This window comes from Ranitomeya imitator, chromosome 7, assembly GCF_032444005.1.
Source record: "Ranitomeya imitator isolate aRanImi1 chromosome 7, aRanImi1.pri, whole genome shotgun sequence".
Classification (NCBI taxonomy): Eukaryota; Metazoa; Chordata; class Amphibia; order Anura; family Dendrobatidae; genus Ranitomeya; species Ranitomeya imitator.
The window spans coordinates 13258226-13284261 of record NC_091288.1 but is presented as its reverse complement, the minus strand read 5'-3'; the positions used below and the strand labels follow the sequence as shown (position 1 = coordinate 13284261).

Below are 26036 nucleotides of genomic sequence, written 5' to 3'. Positions count from 1 at the left end.
CTGCCGGCTCTCAGCTCCTTCCCTGCAGTATACACCCTCCTGTCGGCTCTCGGCTCCTCCCCCCTCCTGTCGGCTCCTCCCCTGCAGTATACACCCTCCTGCTGGCTCTCGGCTCCTCCCCTGCAGTATACGCCCTCCTGCTGGCTCTCGGCTCCTCCCCTGCAGTATACGCCCTCCTGCTGGCTCTCGGCTCCTCCCCTGCAGTATACGCCCTCCTGCTGGCTCTCAGCATCTCCCCTGCAGTATACACCCTCCTGCCGGCTCTCAGCATCTCCCCTGCAGTATACACCCTCCTGCCGGCTCTCAGCTCCTTCCCTGCAGTATACACCCTCCTGTCGGCTCTCGGCTCCTCCCCCCTCCTGTCGGCTCCTCCCCTGCAGTATACACCCTCCTGCTGGCTCTCGGCTCCTCCCCTGCAGTATACACCCTCCTGCTGGCTCTCAGCTCCTCCCCTGCAGTATACACCCTCCTGCTGGCTCTCAGCATCTCCCCTGCAGTATACACCCTCCTGCCGGCTCTCAGCTCCTTCCCTGCAGTATACACCCTCCTGTCGGCTCTCGGCTCCTCCCCCCTCCTGTCGGCTCTCGGCTCCTCCCCTGCAGTATACACCCTCCTGCTGGCTCTCGGCTCCTCCCCTGCAGTATACACCCTCCTGCTGGCTCTCGGCTCCTCCCCTGCAGTATACACCCTCCTGCTGGCTATCCGCTAACCAGTTCTTGCTTAGTGTCTGTAGGAGGCACATGGGTCTGGTTCAGACCCCAACATTTTTATTTTATTTTTTACTTTTCTGTAAATTTTTATTTCTTAATTAATGGCGCGAAGGGGGCGACGGATCCTTTCAACGTTCCGATCTCCCCCGAATCATCAACAGGCGAGCACGGCGAGTGTACCTCCCCGTACCTCTCCTGCGACGTGGGAAGCCATGCCTGAGCTCACTTCAGGGGCGACGGTTCCTTCAGGTCCCGATCTCCCCACACCAGCAGCAGGCGACCGCATGGAGTGTCGCCTCCATGTATCCTCTCCTGGAGCCAGGCCTAATGCCGGACAACTGGGCCTGTCCACCCGGGGGCTGAACTCAGTGGATGTACAGAGGCCCCTCTCTATGGCGTCCGAGCAGCCCCCACTGTCCCACCACGGTTAAAGCTGATGTTTCCTCTCCACCTCCCTAACAAAGGGATGATGGATTGAGGCTTATCCCTGCACCGTCCACGCTGCACAGAAAAGCGCTAAAACCCACATCGGCGGCTCCATGCCGGGACGCGCACCGATGGTGAGTGGATCCATCTTCAGAGGGATATCCACATGCTGACAGGCAGCCTCAGCCACCTCCCTGAAGTAACACTCCGGCCGGCTGCAAAAATTTTGCCCCCGGCTTCGGCCGATGTGTAGACCGTATCCCGGAAGCCGCGCCCGCACTATGGCGTGCTAAGGTGGCTCCGCCTGCTTTTCTGACGCTTCTCGCCTGGCAATACGCCCCTCACTTCTACCGCTGGTGTTGCCCGCCGGCTGCAGAAATTTAGGCCCCGGCTTGGGCCTATTCAACATTGTGTCCGTGGCTCCGCCCCTGAATTGGCGCTTCTCGCTCTCTGCAAGATTTTATCAACTCTGCAACTCCCGGTGGCCATCTTGGTCCACCCGGCCGGCTCACACAGGGGCGACGGTTTTTGCATTAAAGGGGCACATCGACTCTACATCAGTAACCGTGTAAGGAAGTACCTGACCTAAAGCCACACTGGTCTTAAAGGCACATGACCAGTATTCCCTGGTCTTAAGGGTGCATGATCTATCCGAGGAGCCCCCCGGTGCCGACCCCAGCTTATCCCAGAGTACCTAGTTCCCCTCAGTGGACTGACTGCAGTCCATGGTTCTCTGACCAAGAGATTGAATCCCTCCATGTACACTCTGTGGCTCGGGGTGCTCGCAGAACCGATATATATGGTCCCTATGCTACATGGGAGCCGTCGGCTAGCATAGGCCGCAAGTATTCTAGAAACGTACAGGCATCTAGAAAACTGAAGTTTTCGTTTCCTGCTCCCTCACCAATGATTTGATGACAACAAGGCTCTGAATATGGATCGGATATTGCCCGGACTTGCCAGAGCTTCAGAGAAGGATGACTTGCCTATTTATACCATCAACCAATCTCGGTACATTGACGAAGACTCTGGTTCTTCTCTAGACTGCGCAGCGTCCCTCATAAGGAGACTAAACTGCCTCGTAGAGCATTTGCCATTCAGTCCGGATAAGCGATTCACTGGTCAGAAGCCTCTACGTGGGATGCCATGCCTGGTCTGATTTTTAAGGGTGACGGGTCCTTTAAAGGGTACCGATCTCCCCACACAATCAACAGATCAGCACACGGAGAGTTGCCTCCATGTTTCCTCTACTGCATCCAGACCTTACGCCAGACAACCTGTCCTGTCCACACGTAGACCTGAACCCTTTTTGGCATACGAGCACCTTCCTCTGCATCACCACTATTTAGCGGACGATGCAAGAAGGTGGACAATTCCTCTCCACTTCCCTGTTAAGAGGTTGATGGATCGAGGGTTCCTAATTTTTATCTCTGCACTGTCAAAGGAGAGCGGCGATGGCAAGAGCCTATGACCTGCTGGATGCAGCCGCGCATTCTGCCACTTGGCAGATTAACCGGGTAGAATCTCCTGTGGTATACCTACCAGTATCCCTACCCGATGTATCATCAGTTAAAAATACCACGGACTGTCAGATAGCAAATCTGGTTCGTTCCGTCTTGCGGCTTCGGATTCAGCGCTGTATCCTCCCTTGCCGCCGCATGGATTGCTAGAGCAATGGTCCCCTGGCTGGAGACCTTAACTACCTTGATTCACACCAGTAACCTTTTCCCGAAGGCAGTACAACTGGCCAATCAAATCTTCTGAGCGGGAGACTGACAAAGGATTGTATAAGGGTTGTCCACGACAGTCTAGATCTAAGGGATCTTGGTTCCAAAAAGGGGAACGAAAAGTAAGACCGATCCTGGACCTCAAACTTCTAACAACCTTTGACAAGGTCCTCCTTCTTTGGATGGAGTTCCTCCGCTCAGCCATTATTTCAACAGAAAAAGGTGCAGTTTTCAGCATCCATCAACATTCGGGATGCTTACCCTCTTCAAAAATTCCTTCGCGTCTCCATTCGTGAACAGCATTTTCAAGTCACGACCTTGTCCTTCGGCCTTGCTACCGCACAAAGAGTGTTCGCAAGGGTTATGGCGGATGTCATGTTTCTCTTGCACCCTAGAGGGGTGCCCTGTTGGGTCGACTGTTTAGCCGCCCTTCCAGGACTACGCTGAGTCGTCTGTCACTTGCGATACCCTCTCACCTGGGCTGGCAGCTAAACTTAGACAAGTTCTCCTTATTTCCAGCCCAGCAGATATCCTTTTTGAGGATGATCCTGCACACTTCCAGAAGGATGGTAATTCTCCCTCGAGACAAGGTCATTGCCCTTCAACAGGGAGCTCGCGCACTTGATTACTCATCTCCTCATTTCATTCGATTTTGCTAAGAGGATATTGAGGGAAAAATGGTGAGGACAATGGAAGCGGTTTCCTTCGCTCCGCTCGTTTTCAGCAAGTCAAACAGACGATAGTCTCTGAGCTCCTTCTTCATTCTGGGACTTTCTCCCGGTTCAATGGTTATTAGTAACTACCAATGCCAGTCGTCTTCTCCCTATCATTGCTCTGCAAATCCGAACGGTAGTCGAACAGCAGGTTCACTGCCTTCTGGCCGGTCAACCTATCCGAATTCAATTGGATATAATCATCTAGCAGGTACCCACGGTCAGACGCCATGACCGAGGTACCTCGCATTCTCTGATGGGTCGAGATCTACCATTCGGTGATCTCGGCAGTATATATCCCAGGAGTAGAACTCTGGACGGCAAACAAATTCAAGCCTCAAGTCAGTGGGAACTTCACCCCGAAGTCTTCCATCAGATCTGCCTTCAGTGGAGCTCTCCAGTTGTAGATCGGATGGTGTCCAGACTGAATGCCAATGTACTCGAGTTCGTGGTTCAGCCTCGAGATCCAAGAGCCATCGCACTGCATGCGCTGGTTCTTCCGTGGTACCCGTTTCCATAACTCCCCTTCCACTACTTCTGAAAGCCTTTTGGAAGCAGAAAGGGCCCCAGTGATCCTCTGAGATCTGCACTGACCATGTCAGTTTTTGTTTGCGGAGCTAGTATCTTCTCGCCTTATCGCAGCAAAACTGTAAGTAGGGACTTTCTCACAGGGAGTTTTCACACGTAGTTCTTCCCTATCGCATACCGTTAGATCATTGGGTCCTTAATGGTCCTGGGAGTCTTATAGTAGACTCCCTTTTCATATGGGCAGACTTTACTATCATGGAAGGTCGCCCTTTTTTTCTCTGCGATAGCCTCACCCTGACGAGTCTTCGGTGCTAGCCGGTCTGTTCTTTCAGACTTTTTTCCTTTATTACCTTCAAGGCAAGGTTGTCGTCAGGCCATCCCCATCCCTTGTTATCAAGGTAGTATTGTATTACCACTGTTATGAGGGCATCGTTCTTCCCTCATCTCTTTCGGCACCAGTCCACAAAATGGAATGAGTTCCCCAGATTTGGACGAAGTGAGTGCTCTGAGTAGGTACGTCTCGAGGACAGCGTCCTTCCGAAGGTTGGACGCTTTATCTGGGCTTCCTGACGGTAAGAGGAAGGCTTCCTGACGGTTACAGGAAGGGTTTAGTCGTTTCATCGGCCATGTTACCCTGGTGGATTAGTTTCACCATCCAGGAGTCCTTCCGTGTTAGATGTCAGCCTATCGAGGGTTCTAGGCACCAGGCGTCGGCAAGGCACACCTTCCAGTCCGCATGCATTCTTGAAGCACTATAATTCCCACACTTCCACAGAGGTGAGTCTGGGCAGGCGGACTCTGCAGGCTGCGGTGGCGCACTTGTAAGTAGCGGTTACACAGGGCCTGATCTGATGTTGTTCCCACCCAGGGACTGCTTTGGGACGTCCCACGGTCTGTGTCCCCCCCATGAGGCGAAGGAGAAATAGGGATTTTTGTGTACTCGCCATAAAATCCTTTTCTTCGAGCCATTCATTGGGGGACACAGCTCCCACCCTGTTATTAGCTTATGCTTGTTTTTATAATCTGACATGCTATACTCTCATATGTTATTGATCTCCTACTGCTTATGCACCGAACTGGTTAGCTGAGAGCCAGCAGGAGGGTGTATACTGCAGGGGAGGAGCTAACTTTCTTTGTATCACTTAGTGTCAGCCTCCTAGTGGCAGCAGCATACACCCCTCGGTCTGTGTCCCCCAATGAATGGCTCGGAGAAAAGGATTTTACGGTGAGTACACAAAAATCCCAATTTTCTTTTTTGTTTGTTTTTTTTCTTCTTCATTATTCCAGAGATTGAAAATTCATAGACCAAATAGTTCTCACAGCTGAGGGATTGTTAAAATTGTATCTAGTCTAAAAAAATCTTCTGTCAGCTAAAATCTATCTACAGTAGCTTGTTAAAATGTAACAACAAAATTGTAGCAAACCTTCAGCAGTGAGAATTGCATTGAATGTCAGCAAGAGATCTTACAAATAGGCTTTTATGGGCCTTTGGTTGCAACAATTAAATATTAAAAACACCATGTAGCCTTCTATGTGCACGCGTGCACAGCGCCCCACATACAATAAAGCCCCTTTATTCTTGCGTCTTCTCGATTTTAGTGTCTTGGCGCACAAAAGATTTTGTCAAATAGATTAACTAACCTGACTGGACATCAGGAATATTTCACCCGTACCTGATCCCAAGCGTCTAACAAGAAGACGTCATCTTCATCTAGGTCATCCTGGTGAAAATCTGAAATTTCAGTTGCACGGAACGTTCCTGTCTGGTTGGAGCACTCGTACAGGCGCGGAGTGATATCTGGAACTTCTTCTTGCAGTCTAGAACACAAAAATGTATCTTGTTGACTTAACACCTTCCAACGAGTTCATGAGCAAAATTCAAGACACCCAAACGTCTGTGCGGAATAGTTTCTGGATGTTTCTTAATACAATATTGCTGTAGGAATTGCAGGTCCGTTTTCTGGTAGAGTGAAAAGTGTTCTGCATGGCTTCTGAATTACATTACATAATGTATCTGTGTCAGGCATGCGCACGGCCACTCATTTATTAAAGAGGTAGCTTCCTGCTGATCGGTCCCGGTCACAGCGATCGGTCCCCCGCAGATCTAAAAGATTATTTGCATAGGTGATAACTTGTTTTCACTTGACAACTCTAGCCTTGTCTGTAAGTAGAATAGGTGATAACTTACAGATCATGGGGGGGGGGGAGGGGATCCAGGGAATGGCCACAAGATCCCACAGCAATCCTGAGATTAGAGTGGAGGTGTGTTTTCTTGACCACTGCTCTATCGCTGTCTATGGGACTGATGGAAATAGAGTAGTGCTGCACTGGTGCTTTTCCAGAAGTCCCATAATGAATGAATGAAGGGGAGGTTGAGCATAAGATTTTTTGCAGAGGCCAGCTCTCTGGATTGCTGGGGGTCTCAATCGGAATGTAGGAATGCCCCTTTCAAGACCAGGAAAACTAATGACCGCACATCAGCTCTGCTACATCAGCATCGCTGTATTATACATCCACATTGGTGCTGTATCCACAGCAGGATACACTCTGCTTTACCTCTTACTGCTGGCATACTGGCTCTTGCCACCCAGTGCCAACCAGAACTCCGATGGCTCCTGCCCCTCCGCCACCACCACCTTCTCCCCTCTGGAAATGATGTCGGCCACATTCTTGGCCATCGCTCTCTCGTCACCGCTGCAGCCCTGTGGATACAAATAAAGGAACCAACATTAACTTCATCTTCTCCTGCATCTTGTTACTTACATGGAAGGAGAATACAATCGCAGAGAATTCCATCACATTCTTTTTATTGGTATTGAACATTAATTACAGAGATTTTCCAGGCTCTCACAGATCCCCCTCCTCGACTGCAGCCTATATAGAATTCAGGGGGCAACTGTGGCTGTGCCCTGTACTGCGGTGACACCCATATAACTGGCTGTGCCCGGTACTGTGGTGACACCCATATAACTGGCTGTGCCCGGTACTGCGGTGACACCCATATAACTGTGGCTGTGCCCGGTACTGCGGCGACACCCATATAACTGGCTGTGCCCGATACTGCGGCAACACCCATATAGCTGTGGCTGTGCCCGGTACTGCGGCGACACCCATATAACTGTGGCTGTGCCCGGTACTGCGGCGACACCCATATAACTGGCTGTGCCCGGTACTGCGGTGACACCCATATAACTGTGGCTGTGCCCGGTACTGCGGCGACACCCATATAACTGGCTGTGCCCGATACTGCGGCAACACCCATATAACTGTGGCTGTGCCCGGTACTGCGGCGACACCCATATAACTGTGGCTGTGCCCGGTACTGCGGCGACACCCATATAACTGGCTGTGCCCGGTACTGCGGTGACACCCATATAACTGTGGCTGTGCCCGGTACTGCGGCGACACCCATATAACTGTGGCTGTGCCCGGTACTGCGGCAACACCCATATAGCTGTGGCTGTACCCGGTACTGCGGTGACACCCATATAACTGGCTGTGCCCTGTACTGCGGTGACACCCATATAGCTGTGGCTGTGCCCGGTACTGCGGCAACACCCATATAGCTGTGGCTGTGCCCGGTACTGCGGCGACACCCATATAACTGTGGCTGTGCCCGGTACTGCGGCTACACCCATATAACTGTGGCTGTGCCTGGTACTGATGACCTTCAGCCTAGACCATCAATGCAAATTTCAGATAAATCCCCTTTGAGGAAGAATTTGTTTCTTTCAATATATCCTTTGTACAAGAGATTACTCCAGTCTATGAAGCCACGTCACTGCTGACCTTACCTTTCCGCACCACACGTAGCAGGTCCCCTTGGTTTTCAAGACGAACACATCGTTAGAATTAAGAGACGATGCCCGGACGGGGACCTCGAAGGCCTTGGTGTTGTACTCATTGGTGCCGTGTACGTGGAACAGTCGGACCTCGGGGGGATTATAGTCACTGTCGGCACGAGAAGTACCGCCCTGTAGAAGAGACACATCTAGTGTTAGTGTATGGTGAGCGCTGAACAAGGTAACCATACAGGAGCTTGGTCATTACCGTGCATCATTGATCTGTGATCATCAAAGTAACGCAAGGATCACGGCCGATGCCGTGCAGTGTTGTGATATATGTGTATAATATATATAACACACAGTCATGGCTAAAAGTGTTGGCACCCTTGTTCAACAATTTTCTTCTCTTTCTGTTCTCCATGCTTAGTGTGGAACACTCAGACACGCAATGCAAAGATTGAGACAATTTCTCACCATCTGGTTTCCACACCTGTTACTTGCCACAGGTGAGTGCGAACGAGCATCACATGCTTGAAACAAAGTTGTTTACCCACAGTTTTGGGAAAGGTGCCAACATTTGTGCCCTGTCCATTTGGGTTTTTTTTTTGTGAAATTATATCCAATTTGTTTTGGTTTTTTTTCTGTTTTTTTGTGTTCCAATACACACAAAGGAAATAAACATATAAAATGTGTAATTATGATACTTTTTGCAGTAGAAATATTTCATTTTCTGGAACAATTCCAAGGTTACCAAAATTTTTGGATATACCGTATATACTCTAGTATAAGCCGAGATTTTCAGCCCATTTTTTTGGGCTGAAAGTGCCCCTCTCGGCTTATACTCAGTCATATCCAGGGGTCGGCAGGGGAGGGGGAGCGGGGGCAGTCTAATTATAGTCACCTACTCCTGGCGTGGTCCCTGGCTTCCCGGCGCCTCAGCTTCTTCTGTACTGAGCGGTCACATGGTACCGCTCATTACAGTAATGAATATGCGGCTCCACCTCCCATAGGGGTGGAGCCGCATATTCATTACTGTAATGAGCGGTAACGGTGACCGCTCAGTACAGGAAGAAGCAGTGCCGGGGAAGCATGGACTGCACCGCGCCAAGAGCAGGTGAGTATACAGGGAGCGCTGCGCGATATTCACCTGCTCCTCGTTCCGGCGCCGCTCCGTCTTCAGCGTCCTCTGCAGTGACGCTCAGGTCAGAGGGCGCAGTGATGTGGTTAGTGCGCGCCCTCTGCCTGAACGTCAGTGCGGAAGACGCTGAAGATGGAGCAGCGCCGGAACTAAGTCAGGTGAATATTGAAAGCGCCGGGGGCCTGAGCGACGGAGAGGTGAGTATGTGATTTTTTTTGTTTTTTAATCGCAGCAACAGAAAATGGGGCAAGTGTCTGTATAAAGCATCATATGGGGCCATAACGTTTGTGCAGCACTATATGGGGCAAATATCTTTATGGAGCATCTTATGGGGCCATTATTAACCTTTATGCAGCATTATATGGGGCATATTTTAACATGGAGCATCTTATGGAGCCATCATGAACTGTATCGAGCATTATATGGGGCTCCTGATTCAATATGGATATTCAAAAACACTTAACCTACTGATGTCTCAATTAATTTTACTTTTATTGGTATCTATTTTTACTTTTGACATTTACCGGTAGCTGCTGCATTTCCTACCCTAGGCTTATACTCGAGTCATTAAGTTTTCCCAGTTTTTTTGTGGCAAAATTAGGGGGGGTCGGCTTATACTCGAGTATATACAGTATATAATATATGTGGGTCTGTGTGTGTGTGTGTACACTCGTACCTCGTACACCACCATCTTCCCTTTAAATATGGCCATGAGGTGTGAGGGCTCCTTCCCCATCGTCACTCGCACTTGAACAGGTTGTCCATCATATTGCTGATCCAGGCTTACGGCTTGATACGCGGATGCAGCGATCTCATCCTGGCTGGCGTGGCGACCCTATGTTCACAGAGAGACCCATAGAAACTATGAATAGACATAATTAGAAAGTAGATCTATATGATGATGATGTTAGACATTAGATAAAATGTATTGCAGATTTTGGGGTCTTTCCGTCTTTTCACTTTTTTTATTAACTAGTTCGATAGATAAAAATATATGTATATATAAATACAAAGCTAACTTTGTAGGATTATCCCCTGGGAGAAATATGTCTGATAGAAGTGGTCAGGATCCTATCAGAAAAAGGTCGCATTGTGGTGGCTGGTGGTTACACACACATTGGTAATTTTTTTGCACTTCGAACCTTCATTTTAATAAAGTACTTGTATAACAAACATGGTGGTAATGCAGTTTACATTTTATATATTCAGGGCTGATTTTAGACAAAGTGGGGCTCTAAATGCTCACATATTGCACCATCACATTCAAACATTTAGGTTGCATTTCAGATCAAACAAATTGAAATATTAGACAAAGATAACACAAGTCATCACAGAATGCAGTCTTTTTTATATAAAGGTCTTTATTATTCAGGGAAACATAAATTCAAACCTACAGGGCCCTGTGTGAAAAAGTGATTGTCCCCATTTAAGACAAATTAATTGTGGTTTATCACATCTTTAGGAAGCTGAGTTCATATTCCCTAGCCCCATGCAGGCCCCATTACTGCCACACCTGTTCTCAATCAAGAAATCTCTTAATCAGGACCCGCCTGACAAGTGAAGAAGACCAATAGTTCCTCAGAATCTAGACAGCATACCGCAATCCAAACAAATTATGGAACAAATGAGAAAATAATTGAGATGTATCAGTCTGGAAATGGTTATCAAGCCATTTCTAAAGCTTTTGGACTTCAGCAAACCACAGTGAAATCTGGTGTAGAAGTAACGCAGCATTTCAGAAAAATAACATCATGCCAACAGTAAAATATGATGGTGGTAGTGTGATGATCTGGGGCTGTTTTGCTGTTTCAGGACCTGGAAGACTTGCTGTGGTAGGCCGGGGACACACACAACGTATAAAAAAACGGTCCGTTTTTGACGGACGAGAATCGCACAAATGTTACCAAAACAGTGATCCGTGTGCAGTGCGAGGATGCGATTTTCTCGCATTAAATGATCCGTGTGACATCCGTATGGCATCCGTATGGTGAGATTTTCTCACACACTTGCAAAATGAGCAAATAATGGCTGAGCCATTCTTGTCACCTGCCCAATGCCTGAGAATTTCTCGCAAGTCACACTGATGGTCCGTGTGCTGTGCTATTTTTTCTCACCCCCATAGACTTTCATTGGCGATTCTCGGCCGAGAAACGCTGACAATCGCAGCATGCTGCGATTTCACTCGGATCCTGAATACGGCCGAGAAAATATCGGATGATGGGAGCTGCCCCATAGATTAACATTGGGACGAGTGCTATGCGATTTTTTATCGCATTGCACTCGTCCGTATTACGGTCTAGTGTGACCCCGGCTGTAAATGGAGCCATGAATTCTGCTGGCTACCAGAAAATCCTGAAAGAGAATGTCCGGCCATCTGTTCGTGACCTCAAGCTGAAGAGCACTTGTGTTATGCAGCCGGACAATGATCCAAAACACACCAGCAAATCCACCTCTCAGTGACTTAACAAAAACAAAATTAAGACTTTGGATTGTTCTAGTCAAAGTCCTGACCTTAATCCAATTGAGGTGCTGTGGCATGACCTTAAAAAGGCGGTTCATGCTCGGAAACCTCCAATGTGGCTGAATTACAGCAATCCTGCACAGATGAGTGCCCAAAATTCCTTGTGTTTAGCTTTGTCTAATATTACAATTTGTTTAATGATCTTAAACATTTAAATGTGACAAACAAGCAAAAAAATAGGAAATCAGGAAGGGGGCAAACACATTTTCACACAACTGTATGTATACACAGAACACATACATACGTATTGACAGCACATACATATAGATATATGTATACACAGAGCACATGCATACAGACACATATATATCTACTAGGAACCCATACATTCTGATATCATCACTAATATATACCACCAGGGGCCCATACATTCAGATGTCCTCACTAATATATACTGGACAGGGGCCCATACATTCTGATGTACTCACTAATATACAACCCCTGGCAAAAATTATGGAATCACCGGCCTTGGAGGATGTTCATTCAGTTGTTTAATTTTGTAGAAAAAAAAAGCAGATCACAGACATGGCACAAAACTACAGTCATTTCAAATGGCAACTTTTTGGCTTTAAGAAACACTAAAAGAAATCAACAAAAAATGTGGTAGTCAGTAATGGTTACTTTGTTTTAACCAAGCAGGAAAATTTATGGAATCACTCAATTCCGAGGAAAAAATTATGGAATCACCCCGTAAGGCTATGTGCACACGTGGCGGATCTTGCTGTGGATCCGCAGCGGATTCTGAGCAGCTTTCCATGCGTTTACAGTACATTGTAAACCTATGGAAAACAAAATCCGCTGTGCCCACGCTGCGGAAACGCTGCGTTTATGCCGCAGCATGTCAATTCTTTGTGCGGATTCCGCAGCGGTTTACACCTGCTCCTCCGCAGGTGGAATCAGCACGTAATTCTGCAGAAAATTCGCAGGTAATCTGCGGTGCGTTTTACCTGCGGATTTACAAAAACGGGTGCGGAAAAATCAGTAGAGATTCAATCTACATGTGAACATACCCTCAATGTTTATACCCAAAACTAACACCTGCATCAAATTAGATCTGATCGTTATTCTGCATCTAAAAAGGAGCGATCACACCTTGGAGAGCTGTTGCACCAAGTGGACTGACATGAATCATGGCTCCAACACGAGAGATGTCAATTGAAACAAAGAGGATTATCAAACTCTTAAAAAAGGGTAAATTATCACGCATTGTTGGAAAAGATGTTGGTTGTTCACAGTCATCTGTGTCTAAAATCTGGACCAAGTACAAACAACATGAGAAGGTTGTTAAAGGCAAACATACTGGTAGACCAAGGAAGACATCAAAGAGTCAAGACCGGAAACTTAAAGCAATATGTCTCCAAAACAGGCAATGCACAACAAAACAAATGAGGAACGAATGGGTAGAAACTGGAGTCAATGTCTGTGACCGAACTATAAGAAACGGCCTAAAGGAAATGGGATTTACATACAGAAAAGCTAAACGAAAGCCATCATTAACACCTAAACAGAAAAAAACAAGGTTACAATGGGCTAAGGAAAAGCAATCATGGACTGGATGAAAGTCATATTCAGTGATGAATCGCGAATCTACATTGGGCGAGGTGATGATGATGGAACTTTTGTTTGGTGCCGTTCCAATGAGATATATAAAGATGACTGCCTGAAGAGAACATGCAAATTTCCACAGTCATTGATGATATGGGGCTGCATGTCAGGTAAAGGCACTGGGGAGATGGCTGTCATTACATCTTCAATAAATGCACAAGTTTATGTTGATATTTTGGACACTTGTCTTATCCCATCAATTGAAAGGATGTTTGGGAATGATGAAATCATTTTTCAAGATGATAATGCATCCTGCCATAGAGCAAAAACTGTGCAAACATTCCTGGAAAATAGACACATAAGGTCAATGTCATGCAAATAGTCCGGATCTCAGTCCAATAGAAAATCTTTGGTGGAAGTTGGAGCCTTGTCATGGACCATTTTCTTCAACCTGCAAAGCTGATCTGGCAACAGCAATCAGAGAACGTTGGAGCCAGATTGATGAAGACTCCTGTGTGACCCTCATTAAGTCCATGGTTTAGAGACTGCAAGCTTTTAGAAAAGCCAGAGGTGGTGCAACAAAATACTAGTGATGTGTTGGAGTGTTTTGTTTTTCATGATTCCATAATTTTTTCCTCAGAATTGAGTGATTCCATAATTTCCCCCCTCTGCTTGTTCTAAAAAAGTGACCATTACTGACTACAACATTTTTTGTTCTTGATATCTTTTAGTGTTTCTTAAAGCCAGAAAGTTGCCATTTGAAATTACTTTAGTTTTGTGCCATGTCTGTGATCTGATTTATTTCTACAAAATTAAATAACTGAATGGACATCCTCCAAGGCCGGTGATTCTAGAATTTTTGCCAGATGTTCTATACACTGCTCAAAAAAAATGAAGGGAAAACTCAAACAACAGAATATAACTCCAAGTAAATCAAACTTCTGTGAAATCAGACTGTCCACTTAGGAAGCGACACTGATTAACAATCAATTGCACATGCTGTTGTGCAAAGGGAATAGACAACAGATGGAAATTATTGGCAATTATCAAGACACCCTCAATAAAGGAGTGGTTCTGCAGGTGGGGACCACAGACCACGTCTCAGTACCAATGCTTTCTGGCTGATGTTTTGGTCACTTTTGAATGTTGTTTGTGGTTTCACACTTGTGGTAGCAGGAGATGGACTCTACAACCCACAAAAGGGGCTCAGGTAGTGCAGCTCATCCAGGTTGGCACATCAATGCGAGCTATGGCAAGAAGGTTTGCTGTGTCTGTCAGCGTAGTGTCCAGAGGCTGGAGGCTCTACCAGGAGACAGGCCAGTACACCAGGAGACATGGAGGGGGCCGTAGGAGGGCATCAAAACAGCCGCAGTACCGCTACCTCAGCCTTTGTGCAAGGAGGAACACTGCCAGAGCCCTGAAAAATGACCTCCAACAGGCCACAAATGTGCTTGTGTCTGCACAAACTGTTAGAAACCGACTCCATGAGGATGGTCTGAGTGCCCGACACCCACAGATGGAGGTTGTGCTCACAGCCCAACACCGTGCAGGATGCTTGGCATTTGCCACAGAACACCAGGATTGGGAAACTCGACACTGGCGCCCTGTGCTCTTCACTGATGAAAACAGGTTCACACTGGGCACATGTGACAGAGTCTGGAGACGCCGTGGAGAGCGATCTGCTGCCTGCAACATCCTTCAGCATGACTGGTTTGGTAGTGGGTCAGTAATGGTGTGGGGTGGCATTTCTTTGGAGGGCGTCACAGCCTTCCATGTGCTCGCCAGAGGTAGCCTGACTGCCATTAGGTACCGAGATGAGATCCTCAGACCCCTTGTGAGACCATATGCTGGTGCGGTTGGCCCTGGGTTCCTCCTAATGCAGGACAATGCCAGACCTCCTGTGGCTGGAGTGTGTCAGCAGTTCCTGCAAGATGTAGACATTGAAGCTATGGACTGGCCGCCCGTTCCCCAGACCTGAATCCGATTGAACACATCTGGGACATCATGTCTCGCTCCATCCACCAACATCACATTGCACCATAGACTGTCCAGGAGTTGACGGATGCTTTAGTCCAGGTCTGGGAGGAAATCCCTGAGGAGAACATCCGCCGCCTCACCAGGAGCATGCCCAGGCGTTGTAGGGAGATCATACAGGCACGTGGAGGCCACACACAATACTGAGCATCATTTCCTTGTCTTGAGGCATTTCCACTGAAGTTGGATCAGCCTGTAACTTTATTTTCCACTTTGATTTTGAGCATGGTTCCAACTCCAGACCTCCATGGGATATTAGTTGTGATTTACGTTGATTTTTAGATTTTATTGTTCTCAACACATTCCACTATGTAATGAATAAAGATTTACAACCGGAATATTTCATTCAGTGATATCTAGGATGTGGGATTTTAGTGCTCCCTTTATTTTTTTTTTTGAGCAGTGTATATAGACCAGGAGTCCATACATTGTGATATCATCACTAATGTATACCTGACAAGGGTCCATACATTCTCATGTCCTCACTAATATATAGATTAATAGTGAGACATAGCACTCAACTTTAGCTAAGATGCAGCAGGAAAAATTTATTGTAGTAAATGCAGGACAACGTTTCGGTCAATTGTGACCTTCATCAGTTACAGGAGGTTATTAAATAAAAGCCGGTAACGGGAATTATAATCGCTGCACGATCATATATCAAAATTAGTTCAGCGTGGTGGTTGTAGGCAAACCTGCTATGAGCAAATAGGAAGATTTCTGGAGCTGCAGTGCTCTCCGACGCGGCATCCACCGCTTATCTCGCGGTGCTGCATCTTACCTAAAGTTGAGTGCTAGGTCTCTTACTATTAATCTATATGGTTTGGGAACCTGTCCTTAGCACCCCTTCTCTAGTAGTGCTCACGGTTACATTTTCTCACTAATATATACACACAGACAACAGAGGACTTACTAGCAGTCCGTCTCCTCATCAGTTCTTTTGACTTCTGCGGAGTACAAGACCCATAGTGACGTCATGGTCACATGATCGTGTTGTCCTGACGCAGGCTCCACATCGAAAGCTTCGCTGATAACGATTATGAGTGTAGCCCCTGCTGTAGATTCTAGGGGCTCCCAAGGAGGTGGCGCTCTAGGCAGTTGCCCAGTCTGCCTCCTCCCCACACCTAAAGCCAGCCCTGCATATATTCATTGTTTGCATACAGTTTGGCCACTCATACACTGCTTAACTTTTAAGTGTTATTAGTACATTATATACAAACCTATTACTGTTCTCATTCACATCATTCTGTTAGGAATTCAGTTTTTCATAGATGACGAGCCCTTACCTGCCACATGTAGATGATGTAATGATACTTGTTATTGACCAAATACTTGTAGAGAATCAAGTAACAGTCTCCACCATAGAAGTGTCCAAGCCATTGTTTTTCTACCGGTGCCATTTCCAGATTTTCAATTCTATAGACCTGTAGACGTGAGCCGCAGAAAGATAAAGCCGGTCAATAAAAGTGGTGAGCACGTTCTTGTTTGTTTTTTAAATTTTTGATAAATTGATCCACAAGTGCGATCTGTTACTGTAGAATCTCCTGCAACTTTTTTGTTTGTGATTCTATTACCTCAGCTTCTCCGCTTCCATCATCCACCATCTTCTGCTGTGCGGCAACCTCAGGTTTGGCGTGCATGGAGTTGGCATCAAACTTTACTTGTTCTACTTTGGCTGTATTATATATAAAACATATTACTATGTATGTGGTGCTGTCTCAGAGCAAAATCTAAGTTATGGCAACAAAAATAAAGTTCCCTGTATGAATAATCACAGATTACTGTTCTGTGTTTCTTTTGTAACGAATGTTCTCCTGCAGAACTGTTCTCATGTACAGCATCATAAGTGAACATGATATTGCCTCCCATAAGAGCCATACACTCCTCTCCTGAAATACTCTGCGCTGCTGGGGACCCTGATTATTACACCTCACCTTACATTTATTTATACTCTTCCTGAAATTTTCTATAATGCTGTGGACATGTTACAAACTGGATACTGTTGCACTAAGCAGCCAGTGGACGGACATGAAGGGGGTGGAGGAGACGTGCAATGATAAATGTATCAACAATAATTGCATGTTGCTCAGATGATCCATTTAAAAGTCAATACCTTTCTTTACATAGGAGAAACAACAATTTGTGGTGTTTCTGCCAACATTGCAAATCTAGTGTTGGGCTATAGATATTACATATAGAGTATAAATAATTCACTATTAAAAAAGTGGCAATTTATAATGCTACAAATAGTTACCACCGCAGAACTAGCATTTCAGCAAACAATCATGCATGTGAAAAATAAAAGGGAGTAACAAAAAGACCTGCAGTTTGCTGATATAGTGTCGTGGAGGATGGGGGTTATCCTTGTACCTCTGAATGCTTCTGTGTGTACTGGTGTAAATATATACATTTTTATGGATATATTTATCATTGCACATCTTTTCCCCCCATTTCCGTTCACTACCTGTTTAGCGCGACAGTATGAACTATCCAGTTTGTATTAGATCACCTTTCTCTACGGTTTGCCACACAGGACCCGTTTTTCGTGAGCAGTTTTCAGCAGTACCCATCCCCTTTTGGCGCTAGTGTCTTGACGTAATTGAACTTTTATGTATGCTGTGGACATTTCACTTATTTATTTTGACAACTTACCCACTTTACCAACAGTGCTTGTTTTTCCGAGCCCGACAGTCTGATCCTTTGTGGACCATTTCTGGAAAAGCTGCTTGAATACAGCAGACTCGGATCCATCATTCTGAACCTCGACGTTGGTGGACGGGGGATAGTTTTTGGCTTTAATAAAATTCTGTTTTTTTTTAAACAAAGTAAGTGTTACAAAAAATGAAAGCCAGCAAATTTGAGAAGAGCAGAGACTGTGATATATCAGCACATTGCATAGAGCGGTATACACACAGTGATGCCCGGCCGAGGTCACGGCTGCGCTGTGCAGAGGCTGCGCCGTGCAGAGGCTGCGCTGTGCAGAGGCTGCGCTGTGCAGAGGTCGCACTCACCAGCGCTCTGTTCATAGCTTGCTGCTTCTCTTCCTTTGATGCATTTTTTCCTTTCCACACAAAGATCTTGATTCCACCTTGATCCAAGATGAAGCAATCCTGACCGGAGTGAGAAATGTAGATATTACTTCCTGCAGTCTAGAACATTGATTTCAATATTTGTACTTTCAGACCAGGGGAAATCCTGACAAAATCTATATATAAAGGGGTAATGGCATCACGAATCAGAAGTTCTTGGGTTAAAGGTTTGGTGCACACCTCCATCGATCTACCGCCTGCATATATATGGTATCTATCTATCTTTTCACTCTACACGGCTTCTATATCTTAAGATAAAGGACTTACGTCATGGTTGAGCAGATCTTGGGTTAATGGTTTGGTGGCCACTTCTTGCACCATCAGGTTGCCGTTGTTATCTGTTACTCTGTGCAATAAATTTGATAATTGAAAGGTTCACAATCTAGAATGTTTCCTTCCTCATCATCAGCGAATTCTGACTACATATTGTCTCCCCCTCAGCTAATAATGACCTATGACGTATTTTGAAAAAAACACCTAGGTCCATCAAGCTCAACCTTTCGGCTCAGGCAACTAAACATAAAGAAGAAATTCAAGGCAGACTTCATATTTTTGGTATGTCAGGCAGCAATGAGCTGCTACAATGTAGATACCATACTGTAGCACAGAGGACACACACACGGGTACGATCTGCCTTCATTGTCGCTTGTCTGCACAGTGGGTACAGATGGCACACAGATTGTCGCTGGCATTCGGTAATCACTTACTGATACAACTTTATTGCCCCTGTGGCCACGCTGTCCACCACATCATCGGATATTGGTGCCTTTATCTCTCTTCTTTCACCCAGCATGTGTATGAGGATCTCCATCAGTTTAGGTGAACCTGCCTCATTGTCACCTTCAACCACGTACACATGGGCACGCCCGCCGCGTTCACGGTCACTGATGTCTTTCGCCAAGTTCATACCCTAGAAAAAGAATCAGAAATTAAATACTTTTGTGGTATTGAACATTTAAAGGAATTTGCTCATATGTGTTTAAATCACATGATTAAAAGTGGAAGAGTTACCTGACCGTGGCCCTCAATAGACCCTTACTGCCTGATACAGAACCACGGAAATCAATGTGCCAGTGAGTCCCAGGTCATGGACCTTGACGGATGCTGCTGTTTGCATGTGACAGTATTGTGACCCTCTAAGAGACCCCATTCATTTTTTTGTTTTAGTGGGGTAATAGACTATGTCATAGCTATATATTGCACCAGGTCGTGCATGCCCGCTACTACAGCGTGTCGGCCACCACTAAAGTAAACCATAAAGAACAGTTTTCCCATCAAACACGGTCATATCATGTTCAGACTCATCCAGTTTCCTTACCCTCAATCTCTCCATCTTGTTGCTCTCAGGCCCATTCCACTGGATGATCAGCTTCCCAAGGTCCACCAAGAAGACATCACCGGTATTAAAGCTGGCCCACTCAAAAGGGACCTAGAGAGAGATTGATTGTTAGATTTGAGGTAGATGGGTAGGATAGAGATCAGATAGATAGATATAAGATAGATAGAGATTTAAGGATATATAAATATGTTCAGGTCTTTAGAAAGAAAAATCTGATAATGCGAGTTGAGACGAAAGACTCCTTTCTCTGACTGCTACTGAGCCAATTTCCTCCTATTTTACTACTGGGAAGAATTTACCATTCAATCAGTATCTGGTTTTGGACTTGTCCAATGCATTTTATATAATTAAATGAAGCAACTTTGTAAATAGGCCTGATTAAAAATCTACTGTTTTTTTTAGTGCACAGCTCCTGTGCAGACCTACGTATCTTCATGGTTACAGACTACAAAACAATCCTGTGTCATCTGATCCTGCAGCAGGGCAAAGACCCCTCTACTTGGCCGGGCAGAGACCCCTCTATTTGGCCGGGCAGAGACCCCTCTACTTGGCTGGGCAGAGACCCCTCTACTTGGCTGGGCAGAGACCCCTCTACTTGGCTGGGAAGAGACCCCTCTATTTGATAAACAACACAGTAAACAAAATGATACATGTAACTGCAGGGCCAGTTTTAGAATTAATTTATACCCTGAAGACATGGAGACACAAAGTATCTCCATGTGCAAAATGGCAGTGGATTTTTAGTAATTCTTTTGTTACTAGTACGTTATCTCTTCTAAGGCTATGTGCACACGTTCAGGATTTCTCGCAGAAAATTCCTGAGAAAAAACGTACATTTTCTGCGAGAAAACCGCATGCGTTTTTGCCGCGGTTTTGCCGCGTTTTTTTCCGGACACTTCCCAATGCATTTTGTAGTGGGAAATTTGCAAAAAACCCGCAAAATTAATGAACATGCTGCGGTTTTTACCGCGATGCGTTTTTTTCGCGGAAAAAAACGCATCATGTGCACAAAACATGCAGAATTCATTCTAAATGATGGGATGCTTATTGTGTGCGGGTTTTTTTTTTGCGGTTTTATAGCGTTTTAATCAGGAAAAAACGCAACTTGTGCACACAGCCTAAATGTTCAAAGTTATTGGTGTGATAAAGAGTGGTTGGGAAAGTCTACACACATTTTATCATGTTATCAATACCATTGATGGCAAGAAAAACAAATCCAGTCAGGCATGTCACTGGAAGCAAGGATCACCAAGCTACGACTTGCCTACCGTAGACACATCATACGAAGAGAGCGATCACTGGAGAAGGACATCATGGTAGGAAGAATAGAAGGAAGAAGGCGAAGAGGAAGAAAAGCAACCTGATGGCCTGATACTATAAAGATAATGATGGAGAAGACACGGGTGACCTATTTGGGGTTCCACAAGATCGATCTTCCTGCATTTCGTTTATCCATCAAGTCAAATGACTCAAGATCGAGACATTAAAAATAACAGAAAAAAAAAATATTCAGATTATAGCCACAAATGTTAATAGGAAACTCAGTACTCACCTCTCCAGCCAATACATTCTTCTTCCCCTTGACGTGTAGCAGACGTTTTATGTTGTACGTGTTGGTCTCCACCTGCTTCAGTCCGGAGGCTACGCCGCCATTCTTGTATCTGATAGTGGACAGTCACAATGTGTTATAAGCAGTAATCAAAGCTATGACTTTAAAATATAAAGGCGCTGTTCACACATTTGTCATCCTTCTACCATTTAGCCTTTCCTGCTCCCCAATCTCCAGGCTGCGGAGCGTATCTAAGCTTTTAGTTTTTGTGCATTCTTCTTCGATGTCATCTCCTCAAATTAACATGAAAGTCGCCATGCTGGTAACACTCACACTATCCCTTGCTTGAAATATCCCTTAAATGTGTCGCTCTCGTATCCCTGAACCTCCCGATGCTGGACAGCAACTCCTCCCAGGTGGTCATCAATCTGTATGGTGTAGATGGCGGCGGCTCCCTGCTCATCTGAAGATGAATTGTTCCCGACCCAGAAGTGGATGTCGTAGGTGAAGTTATTGCTGGTCTTATGGGTCTGGTTTGGAAGAATACAGGGAATTCAGGAGTCACATGTATATAAATGAATAATAAACAAACAGGCATTAGGACTAGAGTTGAGCAAAGTTTTCAAAATTCGGTTCCAATTATGATCAGCGGCAAATATTGCATTTGCAATATTCATCGAACACAGCCAAACGTCATTGGAGTCAGTGGCAGTAGAGATGACCGAATATGTTCGGAATCGATCGTCAAACATAAATTTGGCACGAATAGGGTACCAATACGGCACAAATATGGCAGATTCGGTGAACAATTCGAACTTATGCGCTCATCTCTAATTAGAACCAGAAGCTTGGAAAAAATCAAAAGAGCATAGAAATGTATAACAAAAAGATATCCAACTTTCCAATCACCATTTTCAAGATCTCCTGTCAGTGAATGAGAAGTGGACACAATTGTATTCAGCAGTATAGGCAACGTGAGGACTGTGCTCACCATGAGGAGGACATAGCAATCTCCTTCAAAGAAGCTTCCAAACGATTTTTCTGGAACAGGAATCATCTCCATGGCCTAAGAGCAAAAATCAGAAATAGAATAATGGGTAACAAAAATAGATAAATAGTAAAATAGAATAGCAATGGAGAACACAGTCATATCAGGGCCATCTAGGAGAGAAGACAAGTTCTGGTGTCCCACTGCCTAGACAGGAAGCATGGAGGCATCCTCTGCTTCCAATGTGATATAGATTAGGATAGAGATAAACTCAAGGGCAGAGACAAATCTGATCATCTGGCACAAGGGCACCATACTCCTGGACTCCAGAGACTAAAGCAACAAATTCCTGGACTCACGGAACTAGGGCACCAAAAGTCACCAAACTTGTGGACACCAGAGACAAGGGCACCAAATTCCTGGACACAAGGAACTAGGGCACCAAACTTGTGTACGCCAGGGACTAGGTCACCAAATTCCTGGAAACCAGGCACTAGGGTAGACACTAGGACTCCTGGACTCTAGGGAGTAGGGTAGGGAACTCCTGGACTAGTGCACCAAACTTAGGAACACCAAGGACTAAATGACAAACTGTTGGACATATGGAACTAGGGCACAAACTCCAGGACACAAGGGACTAGGGCATAAAACCCCTGGAAACAAGGTACTAGGACAGACAAGTGGGATTAGGGCAGGAAACTCCTGGACACAAGGAACTAGAGCACCAAACTTCTGAGCACCACGAACTAGGGCAGCAAACCCATGGACACAAGGAGCCAGGGCAGGAAACTCCTGGACACAAGGAATTGGAGCACTAAACTCGTGGACACCAGGGATTAGGGGAGCAAACTCCTGGACATCATCAGGGACTAGGGAAGCAAACTCCTGGACACCACCAGGGACTAGGGAAGCAAACTCCTGGACAACACCAGGGACTAGGGAAGCAAACTCCTGGACACCACCAGGGACTAGGGAAGCAAACTCCTGGACACCACCAGGGACTAGGGAAGCAAACTCCTGGACACCACCAGGGACTAGGGAAGCAAACTCCTGGACACAAGAAACTTGAGCACCAAACTCCTGAACACCAGGGACTGGGAATTTCTGGACAACAGCAACTAGTAAACCATAATTCTGGAAACCAGGGATTAGCAAACTCACGGATACCACGGACTAAGGTATTAAACTCCTGAATATTAGGAACTAGACCATTAAACAAATGGACACCAAACACAAGACCATTAAATTCATTGACATTAGGAACTTGGGCACCAAACTCTTGGACACCTTTGATTAAATCATCAATCTCCTGGACACCAGGAACTCGGGCACCAAACCCAGATGCAATAATCCTAATAATAACAGTTACCTCTATCCTCCATATCTGCAGTCCTGGGGTGGTTTTATTCAGGGTCTTGGTTACTTTTTCTGTAAGATCCGGCATGTTGGAGAATTCTACGATCACAAGTCACCTGGGAACCTGAAATGAGGATTCGGGTCATGAGTATCTGTGCGATTATAAGCAGATATATTATACTGGTGTATACGGTTCCCGGACTGTCCATCAGTGTGACCTCCCTTAGTACGGGTGCGGCCGGGGGGCAGGGAGCGCTTATCCATTTTGCTGACATTGTGACTGCCATTTTGATCGGTGAGGCAGATCATACACATCGCCGTGTGGTCGTGTTAGACACCATGTTTTAGCCATGAACATGTACAGCGCTGAAGGTCTCTCCTTTAAGTTGATGCCGCACATTAATACTCAGAATGTGCACAACATTATGGACTTTATTCTTCACATTTACAAGAGAAAGCCCCAAATACTTATACCGGGTGACAATCATTTCTCTGGGGAATCTTTACACTTGTCCTCGGCCATGTAATCTACCCTGTAATGAGCTGGCATCGCTGCCGGTATAATCATCCTGCAATCTCCCCTGTGCTCACGATATCGAGCTCTGGATGGGCCAAGGCTCCTGGAAAAAAGTACCGGGTTAACCATTGGCTACTGGGTTTATGGGATCCCTTGAGCAAAAAAGGATGTAAACAGTAGGCCTCAGTTACTGGATCTGTCCCTGTTGCCCATAGCAACCAACCAGAGTGCAGCTTCCATTTTTTTAGCTGCTTTGGTAAAATGAAAGCTGCGCTCTGATTTGTTGCTATAGGCAACAGAGACAGATTTTATTTTAGACAGTTTTCACACATCTCCCCATTGCTTTCAATGTCCCATCATCTTAACACCCGAGCCAGGAATAATAATACATCGGTGATAGGCACTCGGGAGCGGAGCGTACAGATGCATAGAAATACATACAGCCACACGCTGCGGCCCTGAGTGCCGGGTACCTATCCTGTGTGATACTGACTGCTGAGCTGTGTATCTAATCCTATCCAGTGTGATACTGTCTGCTGAGCCGTGTATCTAATCCTATCCTGTGTGATACTGACTGCTGAGCTGTGTATCTAATCCTATCCTGTGTGATACTGACTGCTGAGCCGTGTATCTAATCCTATCCTGTGTGATACTGTCTGCTGAGCCGTGTATCTAATCCTATCCTGTGTGATACTGACTGCTGAGCTGTGTATCTAATCCTATCCAGTGTGATACTGCCTGCTGAGCCGTGTATCTAATCCTATCCTGTGTGATACTGTCTGCTGAGCCGTGTATCTAATCCTATCCTGTGTGATACTGACTGCTGAGCTGTGTATCTAATCCTATACTGTGTGATACTGTCTGCTGAGCTGTGTATCTAATCCTATCCTGTGTGATACTGACTGCTGAGCTGTGTATCTAATCCTATCCTGTGTGATACTGACTGCTGAGCTGTGTATCTAATCCTATCCTGTGTCATACTGCCTGCTGAGCTGTGTATCTAATCCTATCCTGTGTGATACTGCCTGCTGAGCCGTGTATCTAATCCTATCCTGTGTGATACTGACTGCTGAGCTGTGTATCTAATCCTCTCCTGTGTCATACTGCCTGCTGAGCTGTGTATCTAATCCTATCCTGTGTGATACTGCCTGCTGAGCTGTGTATCTAATCCTCTCCTGTGTGATACTGCCTGCTGTGCCGTGTATCTAATCCTATCCTGTGTGATACTGCCTGCTGAGCTGTGTATCTAATCCTATCCTGTGTCATACTGCCTGCTGAGCCGTGTATCTAATCCTATCCTGTGTGATACTGACTGCTGCGCTGTGTATCTAATCCTATCCTGTGTGATACTGACTGCTGAGCCGTGTATCTAATCCTATCCTGTGTGATACTGACTGCTGAGCTGTGTATTTAACCCTATCCTGTGTGATACTGCCTGCTGAGCTGTGTATCTAATCCTATACTGTGTGATACTGCCTGCTGAGCCGTGTATCTAATCCTATCCTGTGTGATACTGTCTGCTGAGCTGTGTATCTAATCCTATCCTGTGTGATACTGACTGCTGAGCTGTGTAACTAATCCTATCCTGTGTGATACTGACTGCTGAGCTGTGTATCTAATCCTCTCCTGTGTGATACTGACTGCTGAGCTGTGTATCTAATCCTATCCTGTGTGATACTGCCTGCTGAGCTGTGTATCTAATCCTATCCTGTGTCATACTGCCTGCTGAGCCGTGTATCTAATCCTATCCTGTGTGATACTATCTGCTGAGCTGTGTATCTAATCCTATCCTGTGTGATACTGTCTGCTGAGCCGTGTATCTAATCCTATCCTGTGTGATACTGACTGCTGAGCTGTGTAACTAATCCTATCCTGTGTGATACTGACTGCTGAGCTGTGTATCTAATCCTATCCTGTGTGATAATGTCTGCTGAGCAGTGTATCTAATCCTATCCTGTGTAATACCGACTGCTGAGATGTGTATCTAATCCTATCCTGTGTGATATGGTCTGATGAGCTTTGTATGTAATCCTATCCTCTGTGATACTGACTGCTGAGCTGTGTATCTAAT

General features: G+C 45.9%; 1 protein-coding gene across 2 annotated transcripts in view; it reads right to left on the bottom strand.

The window, feature by feature from the left end:
- The window catches only part of VIL1 (villin 1), a 43684-nt gene that overhangs the window by 4420 nt on the left and 13228 nt on the right, over positions 1-26036 (bottom strand). For both annotated transcript variants that reach the window (XM_069732726.1, XM_069732728.1), the window contains exons 2-16: positions 23462-23572; positions 22096-22170; positions 21438-21634; positions 21108-21216; positions 19535-19645; positions 18924-19126; positions 18484-18562; positions 18139-18237; positions 17780-17933; positions 16702-16802; positions 16414-16551; positions 9704-9862; positions 7899-8078; positions 6661-6806; positions 5778-5922 (exon numbers count right to left, since the gene is read on the bottom strand). In XM_069732726.1, coding sequence (XP_069588827.1) covers positions 5778-5922; positions 6661-6806; positions 7899-8078; positions 9704-9862; positions 16414-16551; positions 16702-16802; positions 17780-17933; positions 18139-18237; positions 18484-18562; positions 18924-19126; positions 19535-19645; positions 21108-21216; positions 21438-21634; positions 22096-22170; positions 23462-23536 — 1971 coding nt within the window. In that variant the 5' untranslated portion in view covers positions 23537-23572. The remainder of the gene's footprint in view (positions 1-5777; positions 5923-6660; positions 6807-7898; positions 8079-9703; positions 9863-16413; positions 16552-16701; positions 16803-17779; positions 17934-18138; positions 18238-18483; positions 18563-18923; positions 19127-19534; positions 19646-21107; positions 21217-21437; positions 21635-22095; positions 22171-23461; positions 23573-26036) is intronic.